This window comes from Sorex fumeus, unplaced genomic scaffold, assembly GCF_029834395.1.
Source record: "Sorex fumeus unplaced genomic scaffold, SorFum_2.1 ptg000041l, whole genome shotgun sequence".
In the NCBI taxonomy this organism is placed as follows: domain Eukaryota; kingdom Metazoa; phylum Chordata; class Mammalia; order Eulipotyphla; family Soricidae; genus Sorex; species Sorex fumeus.
The window spans coordinates 7,488,685-7,507,604 of NW_026606098.1; the positions used below are offsets into that span (position 1 = coordinate 7,488,685).

The 18,920-nt window shown below is 62.9% G+C and overlaps 4 protein-coding genes across 4 annotated transcripts; 3 read left to right on the forward strand and 1 right to left on the reverse strand.

Moving 5' to 3' along the window:
- Positions 1-486: 486 nt before the first annotated feature.
- ANKLE1 (ankyrin repeat and LEM domain containing 1) lies at positions 487-4,104 on the forward strand. Its single transcript, XM_056119669.1, has 9 exons — positions 487-548; positions 648-800; positions 920-1,025; positions 1,093-1,219; positions 1,369-1,917; positions 2,026-2,203; positions 2,489-2,648; positions 2,731-2,860; positions 3,901-4,104. Exons 1-9 carry the CDS (start codon positions 487-489, stop codon positions 4,071-4,073), a joined length of 1,638 nt encoding a protein of 545 aa, XP_055975644.1. The 3' UTR covers positions 4,074-4,104.
- Positions 4,105-5,450: 1,346 nt separating this feature from the next.
- ABHD8 (abhydrolase domain containing 8) lies at positions 5,451-11,645 on the reverse strand. The gene is made up of 5 exons (XM_056119790.1): positions 11,428-11,645; positions 9,473-10,214; positions 7,120-7,290; positions 6,766-6,982; positions 5,451-6,044 (listed from the first exon to the last, which is right to left on the reverse strand). The coding sequence occupies exons 2-5, from the start codon at positions 10,204-10,206 to the stop codon at positions 5,868-5,870; spliced, it is 1,299 nt and encodes a 432-aa protein (XP_055975765.1). The 5' UTR covers positions 10,207-10,214; positions 11,428-11,645; the 3' UTR covers positions 5,451-5,867.
- Positions 11,646-12,934: 1,289 nt separating this feature from the next.
- On the forward strand, positions 12,935-14,565 carry MRPL34 (mitochondrial ribosomal protein L34). The gene is made up of 3 exons (XM_056119671.1): positions 12,935-12,949; positions 13,325-13,710; positions 13,942-14,565. The coding sequence occupies exons 1-3, from the start codon at positions 12,935-12,937 to the stop codon at positions 14,153-14,155; spliced, it is 615 nt and encodes a 204-aa protein (XP_055975646.1). The 3' UTR covers positions 14,156-14,565.
- A 909-nt stretch (positions 14,566-15,474) lies between these two features.
- Positions 15,475-18,914, forward strand: DDA1 (DET1 and DDB1 associated 1). Its single transcript, XM_056119824.1, has 5 exons — positions 15,475-15,610; positions 17,221-17,301; positions 17,396-17,447; positions 17,588-17,649; positions 17,762-18,914. The coding sequence occupies exons 1-5, from the start codon at positions 15,608-15,610 to the stop codon at positions 17,870-17,872; spliced, it is 309 nt and encodes a 102-aa protein (XP_055975799.1). The 5' UTR covers positions 15,475-15,607; the 3' UTR covers positions 17,873-18,914.
- The last annotated feature ends 6 nt before the right edge of the window (positions 18,915-18,920 follow it).

Below are 18,920 nucleotides of genomic sequence, written 5' to 3' on the forward strand. Positions count from 1 at the left end.
TACTACCCCCAGAACGCAAATCCAACCCTGTTGAGTATCATTGAATGGGTACACGCCTGTTCAGTCGGTTCCTGCCCTCCCAAGGGTACCGGCGCCTCCTTGGCTGACTAGGAATCAGAGTTTTCTCAGCTCCAAGAGGTCGAAATGCGCCCAGATCATGCGGGGTCCAGCTGCGACCTCCTTAACAGACGGAGGGTTAGGGACACCGCCGGTGGGCAGAGCCAGGATACCGGGCCGCAGCCCCACCCCTGCCCGCCGGGTTAGAGATAGTGGCGCCCCGGGCTGTCCCCACCCGCCCGGGCCTCCAATCGGCCGTCCCCAGGCGGGGCGTGAACGCCTCCAGTCTGGCCGCCTGCCCTGGTTCCCGCGCGCGGCCGGGGAGCCCCGGGGCGTGTCGGCGCGTGCGCACCGCGGCGCGGCGGGAAGTTGGAAGGCTGCGGGGACCGCGCGGCCGGCGGCGCGGGGACGGCGGGGCACGGCGTGGCCATGGGCGCCGCCGAGGAGCTGGCGCAGCGGCTGCGGGCGGCGCTGCGGGAAGAGGAGCCCCGGTGCGGGAGGGCGGGCGGGTGAGGTGGGCGCGGGGCGCGGTCCAAGGGCGCGGTCCAAGGGCGCGGTCCGGGCTCAGACTATGGGTCCCCGATCCGCAGGGCCGTGGAACAGCTGCTGCGCCAGGGCGCGGACCCCAACCTGGTGCTGGCGGACGGCGCGGCGGCCGTGCACTTGGCGGCCCGAGCCGGCCACCCGCGCGGGCTGCGCTGCCTGGACGCGCTGCTGCGGCGCGGCGGGGACCCCAACGCACGGTGAGCTCAGGGAGCAAAAAGGCGTGGGTCGAGTTCGAGGGCGCGGGGCCCGAGCTCCGGGACTGGACGGTGGAACCAGGGCGCGCGGGGTTGACCGCGCTGACCGCTCCGGCCCCCAGGTCCGACGAGGCTCTGACACCGCTGCATGTGGCCGCTGCCTGGGGCTGCCGCCCGGGCCTGGAACTGCTGCTGAGTTGGGGAGCGGACCCCCAGCTGCGTGACCAGGTGCGGGGGACACCTGGCGGTGGACAGGGAGGCCCCCGACATCCCGTGCTGACCGCGCCCGCTGCAGGACGGACTCCTCGCGGGAGACCTGGCGGAGCAGCACGGCCATCACGACTGTGTCCACGTCCTGCGGGAAGCCCCGCACACCCGCACCCGGACCCCGGACCCGGACCCTGCCGAGCCCCAGGAGGGCGGTGAGTGGGCCCGCAGCGGCACCACCTCTGGGCCAGTTCTGCTGTTTAGGACCCAGACACTGGCCCGCCAGGGTCACCCTCCTGAGAGCTGCCCAATTCTTCCCGTCCAGCCCGATGTCTCCCTGATCCCCTCTGCTCCGGCTGCCCAGATCCCCAGGGGATGGGACCAGCTTCCAGCCACAGCACGACCCTAGTCGGGACAGCGGCAGACAGAGGCACCAGCAGGAACGCAGGCCAGGATACTGGTCGGGGTCTCCCCAGCTGTCTTGCACACACTCAGGCTGTCTCCGACACCAGCTCTGACGATGCCTCCATCACGGCGGCCAAGGACTCTGCCCCAGGCCCCTCTCCCCCTGCCAGACCCATGACCCCCGCCAAGCAGGGGCGCCTGAGTTGCGAGGGGCCTGAGTTGACACATGCGGGGAGCCCCAAAGTGGAGCTCTGTGCCAGTCTGCAGGCGCTGACCCTGGCCTCCCCTAGCACCGAGTCCTGCCTGGACAGAGCGGTGGCCACCCCGTGGCAGACAGGGGAGAAGGTGGGTGCTGGGGAGCCATCCCGCGGGTGCTCCCCGGTGGTCCCCCAGTCGGACCTGGAGCTCCTGCAGGGACTGCGGGCGCTGGGGGCCAGCCCTGGCCCGGTCACACCCTTCACCCGGCCACACTACCTTCGGCGCCTGCGCGAAGCCCGGACTGCTCGCGGTGAGTCCACTCTGGGCATCTGAGGGGTCCCTGGACACACACCTCCCATGGTCTGCCCTCCCTACTTCACTCTGCCACCACCCCCCGTAACTCAGTTTCCCCTGCCAGGCCCCAACTTCTCAGGGCACAGCCCGGAGCTGGCGGAGGCCCTGCGGACTGGCCAGATCCCTGATGCCCAGGAGGACGAGAACATTCTGGCGCGGCAGTTTGAGCGGCCAGACCCCAGCAGGCGGTGGCGGGAGGGCGTGGCCAAGGGCAGCTTTACCTACCTGCTGCTGGACCCCAGGTGCGCGGTAGGCCGCAGCCCCCAGGGGTCGGAGATGCTGTGTGTCCTCAGGAAGAGGGGTAGCCCCCCCACCGGGCTCCCAGATCCCTTTTTGTTTTGGGGCCACCCCCTGCAGTGCTTGGGGAGAGTGTTTGCTGCGCCCTCCAGGCCAGCCACAGGAATGCCCTTACTCTTAAGAGGTGGTTCGAGCCCACCAGCCCCTGCTCACTGCCCTGAATACAGGCTTGCGGGTCTGACTCAGGGATAGTGTTCCAGTCACTTCTGAGTGTCCTTCGGTCCTTGCAGGGAGACACAGGACCTACTGTCCCAGGCCACCTCCCTGTCCCCTGTGGACCGCCTCAGGACCTTTGTCCGGGCCATCTTCTACGTGGGTAAAGGGAGCCGGGCCCGGCCCGATGCCCACCTGTGGGAGGCTCTGAGCCACCGCCGGCGCCCCGTGAAGCAGGTGCGAGGGTGAGGGTGGTGGGAGAAGGCAGGAGGCGACCAGGGCCCCCCAGGACAACCCTGACCCCGCCCGGCACCCCCAGGCCTCCCCGAAGGTGCTACGGATCCTGGACATATGGGCGAGTGGACGCGGCGTGGTCTCCCTGCACTGCTTTCAGCATGCCGTGGCGGCCGAGGCGTACACCCGCGAGGCCTGTCTGGTGGCAGCTCTAGGTGGGCAACTGCGCTGGGGATGGGGGGGCTGCCAACAGTGCCTCCTGCACTGTTGCGGCTGTTGTTGTGGGGGACGATGAGAGGGTGGCCAAGGCTTGTGCCCCTGTGTAGTCGTGGGGGCCGCATACTCGCACCCTCACACATCTGAGTGTCTGTGGCCCCTGGTGGTGCTGGGGTGTGAGCCCAGGGTGCTCTGCCCTGAGGCGGCCCTGGCAGGGGTGACCAGCTGCGGTACCCCCCACACCCCCCCCCCCCCCAGCCTGCCTCCTCTCAGCTGTGAAGCTCTCAGAGCCTTCCAGGATGAGCCTGGATGCAGGAGGACACGGGACTGTACTTAGCTTTCAGAGCAGGTGCTCTGAGCCCTGCACTGTCCCTCCACACCTACACACCTGGTCATTCATTCATGAGCTATTCAACTTTTTTTTTTTTTTTTGCATCACACCTGGTGATGCACAGGGGTTACTCCTGGGATGCTGGGAATGGAACCCAGGCAAATGCCCTACCCACTGTGCTATCTCTCCAGCTCCTGAGCAATTCAAGTTTTTAAAAAAATGTTTGGGTCACAGCTGGCAGTGCTCAGGGCTTATTTCTGGCTTTGCAGTCAGAAATCACTCCTGGGGGGCTTCAGGGACCATATGGAGTGGTGGGGGTTGAACCCAGATCGGCCGCATGCAAGGCAAGTGTCCTACCCACTTCTGTGAGTATTTTGTTGCTTTGGGGCCACACCAGCAGCTCTCGGGGGTCACCCCTGTCTGCACTTTGGGATCACTCCTGGAGGTGTTCGGGGGACCCTACGTGGTGCTGGGGCTCTCCCTGCTGTGCAGGTGTCTGGCCCTAGCACCACCTTTTTGGTTGGTTTGTCCCTTAGCCACCCATGGCTGTCCTGGGCTCAGACCCAGCAATGCTGACGGGCACATATGATGCTGGAGAACAGACCTGAAGGAGGTCCCCCGCACTGGTACCCCCCCCCACACACAGCCTTTGGACTGGTCCCCCCTCGAGGGCCCCGGGCCCCTTGTGACCTCCCTCCATCTCTCCAGGGATCGGGATGCTGACGAACCAGAAACAAGGACACTTCTATGGGGTGGCGGCCAGCTGGCCCCACACCCGGCGCTGCAGGCTGGGTGTGCACCTGCTGCACCGGGCCCTCCTCATCTTTCTGGCTGAGGGCCAGCGAGAGCTGCGTCCTGAGGACATCCAGGAGCGTGGCTGAGCGTGCGGAGGCAGTGGGTCTCCAGCCGGCCTGAGCCAAGACAGGAGGAGAGCCATCTTGGCAGAAGCTGCCCGCTGTGCCACAGAGGGAAGCCAGGAGGACTTTGGGGGGGCTTAGTTACGGCCGCAGGAGGGGTGCTCGGGATCCAGTGCTGCGCATGCCCGGGGAGCCCACGAGCTTGCCTTCATCTCCCTGGGGGTCCACACAGCCAGCCACAGGTGGGGGTGTGGACCAAAGCCATCCAGCTCAGAGGCGTGGGTTTTAGTTGGGGGAGCCCACATAAAATGGGGTGCCCTGCATCAAGTGTGGGTGTCCCCACTGACAAAACTTGTGTTGCAGCCATTGACTGGGAACTCAGCGGGTCTAAACCTGCTCCAGGGAGCAAGTCTGTGAGATTCTGCTTGCCAGGGCAGCCCAGGCCCAGTGGGGAGATCTGGGGGACAGCATGGTGACAGGGTTGGGGGGTGGCTGGCCCCACCTGGGCTCTTGGCTGTGTCCTTGAAGTCATCTCTTCCCCCCACCCCAGCCCAGGCACACTGGGGCCAGGAACCTCGTCTACCCCTACATGCAGCATCCTTCGGTCTGACAGAGCACCACCTCATTGGGTACAAGGCCTGCCTATCATGGCGGTACAGCCAACCAGATCCTGCAGGAGGTGGGCTGTGGGCCTCAGCTTGCATGGACTCTGGGACTCTGTAGAGCCCTTGGCATCTGGAAAAAATGATCATCTAAAAGATGAATTTTCTTTTTTTGCTTTTTGGGTCACACCCGGCGATGCACAGGGGTTGGCTCTGCACTCAGGAATTGCTCCTGGCGGTGCTCAGAGAACCATTTGGGATGCTGGGAATCGAACCCGGGTTGCCGTGTGCAAGGCAAATGCCCTCCCCACTCCAGCCCCAAGATGAACTTTCTTCAACAGTTTCTCTGTCCCTTTTCTTCTGGTCCTGAGCATGGGGAGGGGGGCGCTGCACCCCCATGCTCTTTGCACCAGGATCTCTTCCTCCCACCCTCTCCCCAGCAGTGTTCATCAAAATGTCCCCAGGATTCCCCAATGAGAAAACCAGAGCCGCAAGAGGACCCCAAGAGGAGGCCCCTGCCCCAAATAAGGCAGTTCTCGCCTCCATGTGCAGCTCCAAGCAAAGGGGCTCAGGAGGAAATGACCTGCACTGGGGCAGGAAGTGGGTGGAGAGCTGGTTCCCGGGGCGATGCTGGATGTGCCTCACCCCCTAAAAAATAAGATTCCCTGACTTCGAAAAAAGATCATTGCGATGATCAAACCGTGTGGTCCCGGTGATGGTGCACAGTGCAGGGGCCGCAGCGCTAGCACACAACCCCCCAGTTCCATGGCAGGTCACCCCGCCTGCAGATGGGTAACGGGACTCTGTCACTTCCTTTTATTGAGTTACAAGTTGAGATGTGCAGGTTCAGTGGTGCCCAGCCCCCCCACCCCCCGTCCCTCCCCACCTTGAGCGACAGTAGTTCCCAACGCCAAGAAATGGGGGTTGGGGTGGGCTGTGGAGGCTCGGGCTGTGTCCAGGGCAGTGCCCGAGTCCTCTTGGGGCCCAGATAGCGCGGGTGTCACAGAAGACAGAGCGGAGAGGGGATGGGGCAGCGTCGGCCGTGATGTCATGGAGGGGGCTTCTATACAAGGAGAGCCTTTGCAGGGGTCCGGGCTGCGGTCCCTCACCATGTGCGCCTGTGTGATGCCCACCAGGCCAGCAGCGGCCCAGGGGAGCCCCACCCGAAGGCGCTGTGCCTCCATGGCTCACCAAGCAGTGCCGGGTCCACCCACGGCTACTTCTCCTCTGGCGGGGGCGTGGGTGCAGCTGGAGGTTCGGGCAGGGCCCTGGGAGAGGGTTCGGGTTCCCAGAGCAGAAACTCGTGTAGCAGCGTGTTGACGGTCTCCGGGCACTCCAGCATCACCATGTGGCTGCCCTCATCGATGAGCTTTAGGAAGGCCAGGAGCAGGATCTGCACGGGGGCAGCACCCACAGGCTCAGCACGTGCCCGGGCCAGGCTGCACCAGAGCCCCCTGCTTCCCCCAGGAGGGACCCCTGACCCAGCTATGCTGGCGTTCAGGGGTCACCTAATGGGTGACCTGCACAGAGGGACCCTGGCTAGCCCTGAGCTTTTTTTTTTTTTGGGTCACACCCAGCAATGCTCAGGGGTTACTTCTGGCTCTGCACTCAGGTATTACTCCTGACGGTGCTCAGGGGACCATGTGGGATGCTGGGATTCGAACCTAGGTCGGCTGTATACAAGGCAAATGCCCTACCTGCTGTGCTATCGCTCCAGCCCCAGCCCTGAGTTTTTTGTTTGTTTTGGGGCCATCCTCAGAGACACTCAGGGCTCCCTCCTGGCAGTGCTCAGAGAGGACCATATGGGGTGCCAGAGATGGAACCCTGCTAGGACCGCGCCCTCCCTTTTTGTCCTGTTTCTCTAGTCCCTGGTCTGGAGCTCAAGGACAGGAACTGGCTAGGACCAAGAGTATCAAGGGTCTTTTCTTGCGGGGGTTCTTGAGTGGGAGGGGCCCCCCTTCTCCCTGAACACCATGGTTGGTTACAGCCTCACTGCCCATCCCACTGGGCAGTGTTTCTGTGTGTGCTGGGGGCCCAGGGAGGATGGGCCGGCTGTACTCTGTGGCCTCTAAGCCCGGCTCTCCACCCTTGTATGCCGGCTGTCCCGCCCTTACCTCAGCCATGCGCTGGTCCTCCTCCACTGGCACGAACTTGTCGTGCATGCCATGAACCAGCAGCACCGGCACGGTCAGCTCAGCGTGGTACACCTCATCCCCTTCCGGCCAGTACTGGCCGCTCATCATGGCCCGCAGCACAAAGGACGACACGTTGAAGGCGTTGCCCTCCTTCAGCAGCTGCTTCTCCTTGGCGCCCTGACGGGCGAAGCCTGCCCTGCACAGCGAGTGCGGTGCCTGAGCGAGCGGCCCCCTGTCCCCACCAGGCCCTGCCCACCTGAGCCATGCGTGGGGTCACCGCCCCCACCAGGGCCTGTGCGCCAGGTCACCAGCCTTCCTGGTGCACTCACTCACTTGAGAAAGCTCCAGGCCAGGCAGGGCGAGAGGCAGTGCAGGACGCAGGCGGGCATGTTGAAGATGGAGCAGAGGCTGGGCTCCAGCGCCGTGGGGCCGCCGCCGTTGATCATGATCACCTTATGTACCAGGTCCGGGTACTCGTGGGCCAGGAAGGTGCAGAAGGAGACGCTGCTCGGGCAGGAGAGGGAGGTCAGTGCTGCCAGGTGTGGCTGGGGAGGACTGGGTGGGGGAGGTCCCATTCCCACAGGCGCAGCTGTGTGGCACTGAGGATGAACTGAATTTCTGAGAAACCCTGGACGTCCAATACGTGTTTGGGAGGGCCGGTCATCACCCGGGGACAGGGTGCCATAGCTCAGAGGCTGGCCCATAGATGGGCCTGCAGGATCATTCTGTTTGTTTTGTTTTGGGGCCACACCAGGTGATGATCAGGGGTTACCCCTGGCTGTGCAAAGGGGGACCATTGTTCCGCCTTTCCCCCCCACTCCACTCCTGGCAGCAAGGTGGCCAAGGTGGCCACCAGAGCTTATTAGAAAGCCAGATATGAGCCGGTGGTGATGGAGCAACTGCAGTTTCATGGGAAGGGGAATGGTACTGGCTCGTCCTTCATGCCCTACCGAGGTCACGAATTACGAGTTGCCCCACGAGCGGTTCTCTGGCACGGCCATGGCTCCAGAGGCAAAAGGACTTAGTCCAGAGCCCGGCAGCCTGCGGCAGAAAAGTGAATGGACCATGCGTTAAACTATGATGCCATGCCTCCCCAGGAGGGAAAGGGTGTTGTTCCCTTCTGCCTCCCCTCCCCCCCACCCCCCCCCCAACAAAGCGGCTGCTGCCTCAGAGCTTATAGGAAAGCCAGATTTGAGCCGGTGGTGACGGGGCAACTGCAGTCTCATGGGAAGGGGGGCGGTACCGGCTCGTCCTTCACACCCTACCAAGGTCATGAGTGGCTTTCCGGCATGGTCATGGCTCCAGATGCACAGAAACCAATCTCATAATTATCTGGCTCTTTGCAGAAATCTAAAATCATTATATGATTCTCATAACCAACTATAGAAAACAAAGTATTTCACAATGCCTTTTCAGCAATTCTGATTGTGGGGGGGGGTAATTCTGAACAATAATGGTGCATCTTTTGTCGAAATAATGAATGTAATCAGTATAGAGAAGAGTTAAGTAAGAAATCATCTGCCTCACAGGCATTGGGAGGGGTGGGAGGGGGGTATGTTGGGGTTCTTGGTGGTGAAAAATAAGTACTGGTGAAGGGAGAGGTGTTTGATCATTGTATGACAGAGACTTAAACCTGAAAGCTTTGTAACTTTTCCCACAGTTATTCAATAGATAAATATAAGAAGAAAAAATAAATAAAATTATGAAAAAAAAAGTAAGGTGGAGTTCATGCCCAATTCAATCAGCTAATCAGTGGCTGAATAAATAGCAGTACTCCTACATTAAAAAAAATGGGGGGGGACGGAGCGATAGCACGGCGGGTAGGGTGTTTGCCTTGCACGCGGCCGACCCAGGTTCCATCCCCGGCATCCCATATGGTCCCCCAAGCACCGCCAGGAGTAATTCCTGAGTGCAGAGCCAGGAGTGACCCCTGAGCATTGCTGGGTGTGACCCAAAAGGTAAAAAAAAAATGGGGGGTACGATTGGGGACAGAAGCCCGTGCAAGGCACACGCCCTACACACTGTACTATCTCCAGTGCTGGCCTGTGGAACCTGACTACCCAACACTGCATCACCCCCACCCCCAAACACAATGTAGCACCCTGGGCCAGAGAGGCTGTGCAGTAGGCCAGGTGCTGACCAGGCTGGGCTTCACACCTGCACTGCAGCCCACACCAACAACTGCTCTGGGAAGTGAACCCAAGGCAGGCAGTGACCTGCTGTGTGCTGAACGAGTTGCTTAACCTCTCTGAGCTTCGCGAGGTTAAGCTGATACACAGGTTAAGCTCACACACCCACTTTGCACACACACCCTTTTTTCTTTGGGGGGCACACCCAGTGTGCTCAGGGGTTAGTTCTGGCTCTGCACTCCGAAATCTCTCCTCGTGGGGCTCCGAAGACCATAAGGGACTCCGGGGATTGAACCGGATTGGCCTCCCGCAACAAGGGCCCTCCCCGCTATCACTCTGCACCAGCACCCAGCACGAAGTCGTCGCTATGCTGCCACCAGCAGCCCCGTGCGCTGGGAGCTGGGCGGATGCACCTCGTCCCCCTCTGGCCAGTACTGGCCACTCAGCACGGCCATTTCACTTACTTGCACCACCTGCTCCGCCCTCACCTCATTGCTCTGGTCTGCTCCCCATCCCACCCCCGCCCCACCCCCACCCCCAGCCCATGACCGGCTCACCCGTAGGAGTGTCCTATGAGCACGTTCCGCTTCTTGGCATAGCGCTTGAAGATGGCCCGCATGTCCTCGGCCAGCGCGTAGAAGGTGTACGCAGCCGCCACCTGGGGTGCAGAACTGGCGCCGTGACCAGCCAGGTCGGGCGCGACCACCTCGTAGCCCAGGCGCACGAAGAAGTCCAGCTGCTCCTTCCAGATGGCCAGCGAGCCGCCCACGCCGTGGATGAAGAAGAGTACCACGTCGGCCTGCGAGCCCTTGCAACTGGTGATGTGCTTCTCGCAGTCAATGTTGATGGTGCGCTTAGGCCGCCGTGCGCGGCGCCGCCGACCCGCGCTGGCGCTGCCCGAGCCAGGGCGACTGTCCCGGCTGGCCGCGGGGTCGGCCAGCTCCACCTCCAGCGCGGCGGGCGGCTCACCGGAGCCATTGTGGCCCTGCAGCAGGTCGGCCCGTGGGGCGCGGCCCAGGTTCTCCACCAGCAGGCGCCCGTTCCGGTACACGGTGATGCGGCGCTGGCAGCGCACCAGACCCACGCGCTCCCCCGGTGCGTCCTCAGACACCGAAGGCACAGGGCTGGGTGCGGGCGCCGGGCCCGCGTGCTTCACGCGCAGCACGCGGCCCGGCTTCACCTCCACGAAAGAGTAGCCATCGCTGCACTCGACGCTCTCCAGGGGCCCCACGGCATTGGGGGGTGCACCCAGCAGGCAGCACAGGATCCCGTCGGTCACCCCCGTCAGCATAGTGCGACCTGCAGGCAGGTGGTGGCGGCTTACTAGGGGACCCTGTCTAGGATCAACAGCCCAGCAAGCTGTGTCCTGCATGGTCCTCCTGGCCAGCTTAAAGAACCCCAGGAAAGGGCCTGGCTCAGACTGACCCTAGAGGTGCCCCCAGGGAGAATAGGAAGATGGATTGGATGGAGGGCACCCAGAATAGGGGCACTTTGGCTAGTGTGGGCTGGCCCTCAGGAGCCTCCAGCTGAAGGCTCCCCCAGCCATCTGTCATTCAGTCCTCCATCCATCCATCCACCCAGCACCCATGCAACATCCATGTGTACCAGCATCACCCATCCACCATCCATCCTTGTTTCACCCGCTACTGACCCATCCACCCATCAATTCATCCTTCTGTCCATCTGTCTGTCCATGTACCCATCCATCCACCCATCCTGCACCCGCCTCTCCGTCCCCTCTACCCAAGAGTCATTCATTTCCCCTTGTGCTCTCTCACTAGCTCCCCACACAGACAGACCCCAGGGGTTCCGGGAGTCTCTCAGGAGGCACAGAAAGCAGGGGGCCAGGTTTCAAGTGCTCAGGAGTGAGGTTTGGGACTGAACTCAGGAGGGACGGCTTTGGCGTGCAACTGTGTCTCACATACGGGCAGGCTGAGGTTGGGGCACAGAGAGGGAGGAATCTGTGACACCCCGTTCACTACTGCAGGTTCTGGGGGAAGAGCTGCAGCCCCAGGTGGAGCCAACACGGCTGGGGTGGCTGGTTTCATGCCTCCACCCTGCGCCCAGGGTCACCAGCCCGTGTCCCCGACAGCAGGAAGCAGTTACATAAGTCGGGGGGATACCCGCACAGCGCACCACCATTGTTTAGGGTTTGGAAAGGGGACTCACCCCTCCCCCATCTCCATCCCGGGGCCTTGGGATAAGACTAGGCCTGGGACGGCCTGGCCCTGTGCTTGCGTACGGACAGGGAACCAGCTGCCGCCCCATCTCCAGCAGCGCGCGCGGTGGGAGCTAGGGGGGGCACGGGTGCTCCACGCCAGCCCCCCTCCCCACAGCTAGGCCCCGCTTGCTTGCCAGGTTGCCCGGCAGCCCTGCGGCGCGGTCTGGGCCACTGGGGCTGCGCGGCTTCCTAGGAGCCCGAGCCCCAGTGCAGGCTTTGTGCACATCGGCCCGTGCAAGCGGAGACCCGGGGACGCGGCGTCCCACCTCCCCGCGCCCGCTCCCCTCTCACCTCATTGAGGGGCCCCGGGCCCGAGGCAGGGCGGAGGGGTCCGGGGCGGAGAAACCAGCGTCCGCCTGCTGACGCCGTTTACATGGTGTCGCGGGGTCGGTGCGGGAGCCTTGACACGGGTGGGCGCGGGCCCGGGACGGTCAGCGCTGGGGGCATCCCGCGGCCGCCGAGTCAGTCGGCCCTTTAAGTCTCTCTCTGGGAAGGGCGGGGCCGCGGGCCGACAAACGGGATTCTCGGCCAATCGTGGCTGCGAACTCACCTGGCCTAGTTAGGCGACCAGTAGGAAGCTAGATCTCGGGGAGGAGGCCGGGACAAGTTAGCCACGGCCCCGCCCCCTCTAGGAGCTTCGCGAGGTGGAGGGAGGGACCTGGCCCGATCCAGTACCCAGCTGGGGTCGCGAGTAAGCGGGCTTCCGGGGAGACCTTGGTTCCAAATAGGCTGTCCTCATCCAGCCTCTGCCTCAGAACTGCCCTGTACCCTCCACACGGAGTCCCCATGTCTGCTCTACGTTCTGTTCAAGAGACTTCCAATTTGGGGGGGTGGGGGTGAACTGAGGCACATAGAGGGCACAAGGTTACAGGCCAGCGAAGGTGTCGACATGGAACTCAGATCAGGCTTTTTTTTTTTTTTTTTTTTTTTTTTTTTTGCTTTTTGGGTCCCACCCGGCGATGCTTAGGGGTTACTCCTGGCTCTGCACTCAGGAATCACTCCTTCACTCCTGGCTGGCGGTGCTTGGGGGACCATATGGAATGCTGGGAATCGAACCCGGGGTCAGCCTCGTGCAAGGCTAATGCTCTACCCGTTGTGCTATCACTCCAGCCCCTCTCCAAGGGCTTTTCTTGACATCCTTTGGAGAAGATTTGGAACTCCCAATGGGGCCAAGAGCTTCACAGCACTGTATTGTGTAGACAGGGGCTCTGGGGGCACAGGGTTCAAAGCCAGCCTCTGCCCTTGGCTGATGTGACCTTGGGTAAGTGATTTCCTTGAGTCCTTATTTATCTCCTATGAAATTAACCGCGGGATGAGTACGCACTACAGCAGATTCAAGAGCTCAGAAAGTGCTTGTGCCTGCCAAGCAGCTCTCTGAGCTGGGCTGTCAGCTAGAGACCCGGTGGCAGGGAGAACGGGCACCAGAGGACAAGGGCTTACCCAGGCTTTGTCCACTCCCTTGGAATTTGCTGCCATGGCTGCATTGGGTTCAACCGCCCACTCTCACACTCTAGAGTGACTGACTTATTCATGCTGCAAAGGCAGTACCCTTTGGCAAAGTACCCTTTGGGGTGCTTGCCGGCACACAGCCCTAATCCTGGCCCTCTAGGAACCCCTGGATGTTGGGGAAACAGCCAGGTGGAGCCAGCACTGAGCCCTCGGCCAGGATGCAAGAGTAGGGCATCTGAGCAGGATTTCATTGGTTGCAGCGGAAGGAGGAGGGTGTGGCAGCAGCACACGGTGTGCCTGTCTCCAGGGCTCCACATGCTGCAGAAAAGCTGGGCATCTCCCTGGGGCAATGGGGAGCCCCAGAGTGAGTGTGTGTAGGAATGGAGCACAGGCCCGAGGATGAGAAAAATTCCCCAAGGGTTCAAACAGAACGGAGACACTGCCAGGAGCAAGCTTTCAACCCAAGACTTTTACAGACTTAGAAAAAGAAAAAAAAAAAAACTAAACTAAAAAACCAAAACAGCGAAAGCCCGTTGCAGAGCACAGACCACACTCCAAGGACAGCCAGCCCGCAGGAACGCAGGCTTCCTGGGCTCCCCGCCAAGGGGCAGACACTTGGCTGGGGCCCGAGAAAAGCTGCCAGCCAGCTGTGTGCCATTTGCCCGGCTCCCGCAGGGGATGGCGAGGATTCACCCGCTGTTTCCTAAGGCTGCCACTAGCTGCGCCATGGCCACCCCAGGGCAGTCTCTGCCGGTGGACACGAGGCAGGACTCCAACTCCCTTCAGACCCCGGGACACTGTCCCTTCTACGCACGCGCGGACCAAGAAGGCGACGCACGCCTGCCACCTGCTGATGCACCTGGAGAATGACGTTCCCTTTGCAGGCAGGGAAACAGTCCCCTGCGTGCACAGGAAGAAAAACTACGACTCCCAGAAGCCATCGCGCAGCCAGGCCGCGCCCTCTACAGGGGAGAAACTACATTTCCCAGGACTCTTCGCTCTGCAGGGATCCGCGTCCTCCAGCGGCGCAGGCGGCGGGCCAGGACTGTGTGCCCGCCCGGACATGGCTTCCTTGGTTCGTCTGTTGGGCGCCTGTGGCAAGTCGATGACATTGCTGGGTGGCAGGTGAGTCTTCAGGGACGTCTTTCCCGAATCGGGAGTCGGGGCAGCGTTTGAGGGATCGGAGGCCCGCCGCCTGTTGTTTCCCGGACAGATCCCTCGCTAACCCTTGCGTACCGGCGGCATGCCGTGTGCTTGCTGATTCCGGTCGGGACACCGAGACCTAGGTGGGTGGAGGACGCTCCCCGCCCCGACCTCTGTCGCCGTTACTTTGCTCTCCCCGACTTCATCCCGCAGGTCTCTGCAGCCCGGAGCCCTGCTGGGGCTCCCCGACGCCGGAAGGTGCCCCTGGATGCAGCCGGTGCGGGGTAGGACGCGCGGGAACGAGTACCAGCCAAGCAACATCAAACGCAAGCACAAACACGGCTGGGTCCGGCGGCTGAGCACGCCCGCTGGTGTGCAGGTGATCCTGCGGCGCATGCTCAAGGGTCGGAAGTCGCTGAGCCACTGAGGACCGCTGGGCTGGAGAGCAGCGGAGCCCTAAGCTGCTGTGACACCCCGACAGTGCCATCCTTTTGGAGTCGTAAGAATTTGGAACGCGGGCGGTGATCCACAGAACACCGCGGGTAACACAGTTCAGACCCGGCCACCCGACCTGCTCGCTGTTGAAGTTGACCCACCAGCCCTGGGTTCTCATCTGTCAAAGCCCCAGAATGTCTTCAGTACAAGATAACTGCTTATTAAAACAAAACAAAACAAACAAAACAAAAAAAATAAACGTAAAAAAACTTTTCACAAACCTTAGGGGGACAAAAAGAGACTCAACCGTCTTTAGTATCTTTCAATGTAGAATAAATCCAGGCTTTGGCTGGTGCACGTGCTAATTTACGCTGGCCGGGGAAAGTGGGCAGTAGGGGCAGAAAGCAGGGAGGTTGGAGGCTCCCACCTGATCATTAAGGGGTGTGGCACAGAACTCATGCGAATGCCGGAGACTTCACCCCCCTCAGGCTCCCGCAAAATGGGGGGGGGGGGCATGTCTTCCGAGCCGCGTTGTTGCAGGAGGAGTAAGAGCTCGGCGTTCCCTTGGTGTCTCCGTGGGTGCTGCCAATGTGCTTCTTCCCCCTGGTCCTTGCACTCTTCCTGGAGGGCCGATATGTGGGCTGAGATGGTTGTGGAGACACTGGACTTTAATCTAGGCCACTGAATGCAGGATTTGCCGGATTCAGGACTGGGAGGAAGAGGGTGAGCCCTGGGGAAGCACAGAAAGAGAGGCCTGACTGGGCCCTTGGCAAGAATGCAGTCAGGGATCCTACCTGGAGGAGAAATTAGGGTATGCGAGAAAAACTGGGCCAAGGACTGGGTGCGGAGAAGGGGGGACTTAGGTCCTTGAGACACTTGGGAGCCCTTGGGGGTTGTTGGATGAACAAGAGTAGGGACTGCCTTCTGATGCATCTTCAAGCTTCTACGGTGAAACTCTCTGAGAGTGGCGGGAAGTGTTATGGTGCTGTGTCCCCGTGGCTGCCCTGAGAATCCCTAGTCGATAAAAAGGGCGAATTCCAGAAGCGAGGAGTCTCTACCCACCCATCCCACGGGCTGGCCCTACCCGAGAAGCGGACTACAACTCCCAGGAGGCCCCGCCGCAAGGCCTCCGCCCGCTTCTGGATTCTCAGCACTTTGGTTCCAAGTCCCGGGCGGGGTTTGTTCCCTCAACCGTACTTGATGAACAGGGAGGAGGCGTGGCAGCCAATAGGAGCGCGAGCTGGAGGGGCTCAGCCAATGGAAGCGCGGAGAGCGCCCACATCCTGCGGGTGGGGCTAGAGAAGGGGCCAATGACGAGCAAGGGCCGACGCCATCAGTGTGCGTTGTGCCGTGGCTGGAAGTTATAGTGCGGCGGCGGCAGCGAAGGCGGCGGCGGCTGCTGCGGCTCAGGAGGCGGCTGAGACGGCGACGGAGGAGACAGAAGATGGTGAGCGCGACCGCGGGGCCTCGCCGACCCCTCCGCGCGTCAAGATGGCGCCGCGGACCCTCCCCCTCCGCCGCGATCCCCTCGCCTCTCCCCTCGCCGCCAGACCCCGGCTCCGGCCCCGCCCCTCCCTCTGACCCGTGACCCTCGACCTCGGGACCCCGCCGTGGGCCTCCTCCCGCGCCTGCCCCGGCCCCGTCCGCGACCCCTGACCCTCCCCAGGCCTCCCGGCCCTGACAATTCATTCATTTCCGGGTCGCGGCTCCCCCGGAAATCGCCCGGGATGGGGACGGGTCCGCCGGGACCCCCGGGTCGGGGCGGGCCGCGCGCGCCCCTCCGGCCCGGGGAGGTTCGGCGGCGGGCTCTGGCGCGCGCGGCCTGCGAGGCCGGGGAAGGGGCTTTGTCCCCGAGCCAGTGCGACATCGCGGGCCGCGCGGGAGCCCCCGCGCGCCGAGCCCCACGCCGCGTCCCTGCCCGCAGAGGCGTTCGCGGAGTGCAGACCCAGCACGTGGGCGCGGCGCCCCCGAGCGCCCCTGCGCCCCGCTGGCCCCTGCCAGAAACCTTCGGGGCGCTGGTCCCCTGCGCCCGTGGATGCTGCCCCAGCCTCAGTCTCCCCAAGGCGACGCCTGTCCCCGCTGCTGCGCCAGGGCCCCCTGCCGGGCCTTGTCCCGGGTGACCAGGGCTCAGCGCTCTGTCCCAGCCTTGTGGAGGAGCCCGCGTCACGGGAGACAGCCGCGACTCCGACCTCGCCCCCTCCTCACCCCAGGGGGCAGCCGTGGCCCTGGCCTGGCCCTTCCCCTGTCCCGAGGCCTCTGAGGCCTGCGCACAGGCTGCTGTCCAGGGAACCGCCCACGACCTCAGACTCTCGCTCAGGGTGCCCGCCGGTCGCCCCCGCTGGCCCAGGCGCCAAGCTGGCCGCAGCTGGCTTGTACACTTTGGGCATCCGGTCCCCCTGCCCCAAGATGGGCTGTGCGTGAAGCCCGCGGGTCTTCTGAGGTTGGGCAAGCTGTAAGGAGAGCTGGCAGGGCTTGGGGAGCGATGCTGGGTTTCCTAGGAGGGAACCCCTCCTCGTCCTGCAGGGCACCCTACCTGTGTAACACTCCAGGCAGCCCTCCCACGTGGGTCCGTCACCTCAGGGCCCTTTGTGCCTCTCCCAGCCCCTGGTCCTGCCTGGGACTGCCCAGTGGGCATCCAGACTGCTGTGCCTGAGCCCCCCTGAGGAGAAAACCGATGCATGCCCCTCCCCCCCTCCCCCGAGAGCCTAAGTACATTGGCCTCCTCATTGGCGGAAGGGCTGGTGACCAGGACAGATGTGGTATGACCCTCCTGCCTCAGTGTCCTTGTCTGGTAACAGGTGGCCGCCAGTCCAGGGGTTCTTGCACGGACTCGCCCTGGCCACATCCCTCCGTGTGCCCTCTGCTCTCCTGGCCGCTGGGTCCCCAGGAAGCCCTGATGCCCTTTTCCCCTGCATTTGGGGCAGAGACGTGCCTCTGGGGTCATCGTGGGAAAGGGGCCCCCCCTCTAGTGCGCCATGGGGCATGGTCAGTGGGTGGGACAGTGTCCAGTGCCCGCCCTTGGGAGAACGTGGCGTGGATGGCGCACTGGTCTTGCAGGCCGATTTCCTGAAAGGGCTGCCAGTCTACAACAAGAGCAACTTCAGCCGCTTCCATGCCGACTCTGTGTGCAAAGCCTCGGTGAGTGCTTCGGGGGCGGGGTTGTCCCAGCTGCCCTGATGGGTGGCACTGACCCTAACCTCACTCTAACCCTAACCCCTCTCGCTTTCTGCAGAACCGCCGCCCATCCGTGTACCTGCCCACGCGGGAGTACCCCTCGGAACAGAGTAAGGGGCTCCACGGGCACTGGGGGGTCGGAGGGGGGTGGTGCACTGACTGGGGGTGGGGGGATGTGCCGTCCCAGAGGGGAGATGTGCCGGGCAACCCCCACGGCCTCTCCCCAAGATCTGCGTCTGCCTGTCCCCAGTCATTGTGACCGAGAAGACGAACATTCTCCTGCGCTACCTTCACCAGCAGTGGGACAAGAAGGTGCGGGCGGCCCGGGCGCTGGTGTGGGGGGTGGCCCTGGCTGGGGAGGGGCGGGGCAGGAGGCTGGCTACTCTGGGCTCCCCAGCGAGACTCAGGCCCTGCTGCTCCCTAGAACGCTGCCAAGAAGAGAGAGCAGGAGCAAGTGGACCTCGACGGCGAGAGCTCGGCACCCCCGCGCAAGGTGGCGCGGACTGGCAGCCCCGACATGCACGAGGACACCTAAGTGGCTGCCCGCGCCCCTCTCGGAGCCCCGCCCCGCCCGCCCCACGCCCCTCATAGCAGCAGGAGTATTTATTTTCCTTGAGTTTTTATTTATGCCGTCACGTGACCCAGCTGAGGTTCCAGGGGCTGTCAGACCAGCGTCGTGTCCATAGATGCTTTTTTTAACCACAGTGTCACCCCTACCCCACCCCTCCGGTCCGGCCAACGTGGGTCTGAGGGTGCGGGAGCCCCATCTCCGGCCTCTGCGGGGTCGGCGACCTTTTGCTTTCCCTGGCTGCCCTGGGCCGGGAGCAGAGGCCACACAGACCTTCCTCCCGACTTCTTTTGTGATGGACGAGCGTGCCCGTGTCCACCCCAATAAAAGGGTCTTTCCTCTCCGACCTCGCGTCTTTGCTCCGCCTACCTGGGCCACAGGGCCCTGAGGATGGAGCCCTGAGTATCGTGCCCTGTTCCCTGGACCTGCCTCAAGCCAGGCGCCCCATGCTTGGTCATGGCCCTTGGGGTGTCAGGAAGTGGACCCTGTGCTGCTCCCCCTACAAGCTGGGGCTGGCCTGAGGGCTCGGCCTGGAAGAGCCCCAGGGTGTCCGCAGGGCGGCAGGTAAACGCCAGTCCAGGAGAGGCGGGGGTGCCTTCCCGAGCCTGCTGGTGCCCCCCTGGACCCCCGCTCTGCCTTCCCACACCTCTGTGCCTTGCACAGGTGTCCCCGACTCCGGTCACCCCCAACTTCTCCCGATTGTCCCTACCCGGCCTTCCCGAGGCCACCGTCGGGGCCCAGGGCTCTGCACTGCTCACCCTTCCCGGCTCTGGGTGGGCCCCCACATCCCTAGTTACCGTAGGTCTCCATGCTCCTGCAGGGACCTGGAAGGCCACCCCAGGCCTGGAGCCCCAGTTCTGAGCCGGAGGCCCCTGAGTGGAGGGTGTGGCCAGTGGCCAGGACCCCCCACCCACAGCTCCGTCCTCGGGCACTGTTGAAATAAACTTTTTATTGCATTTCTGCCGTTTTACAAAAATATGGTAAAATAAATTAAAAACAAATAAATAACCGCCTG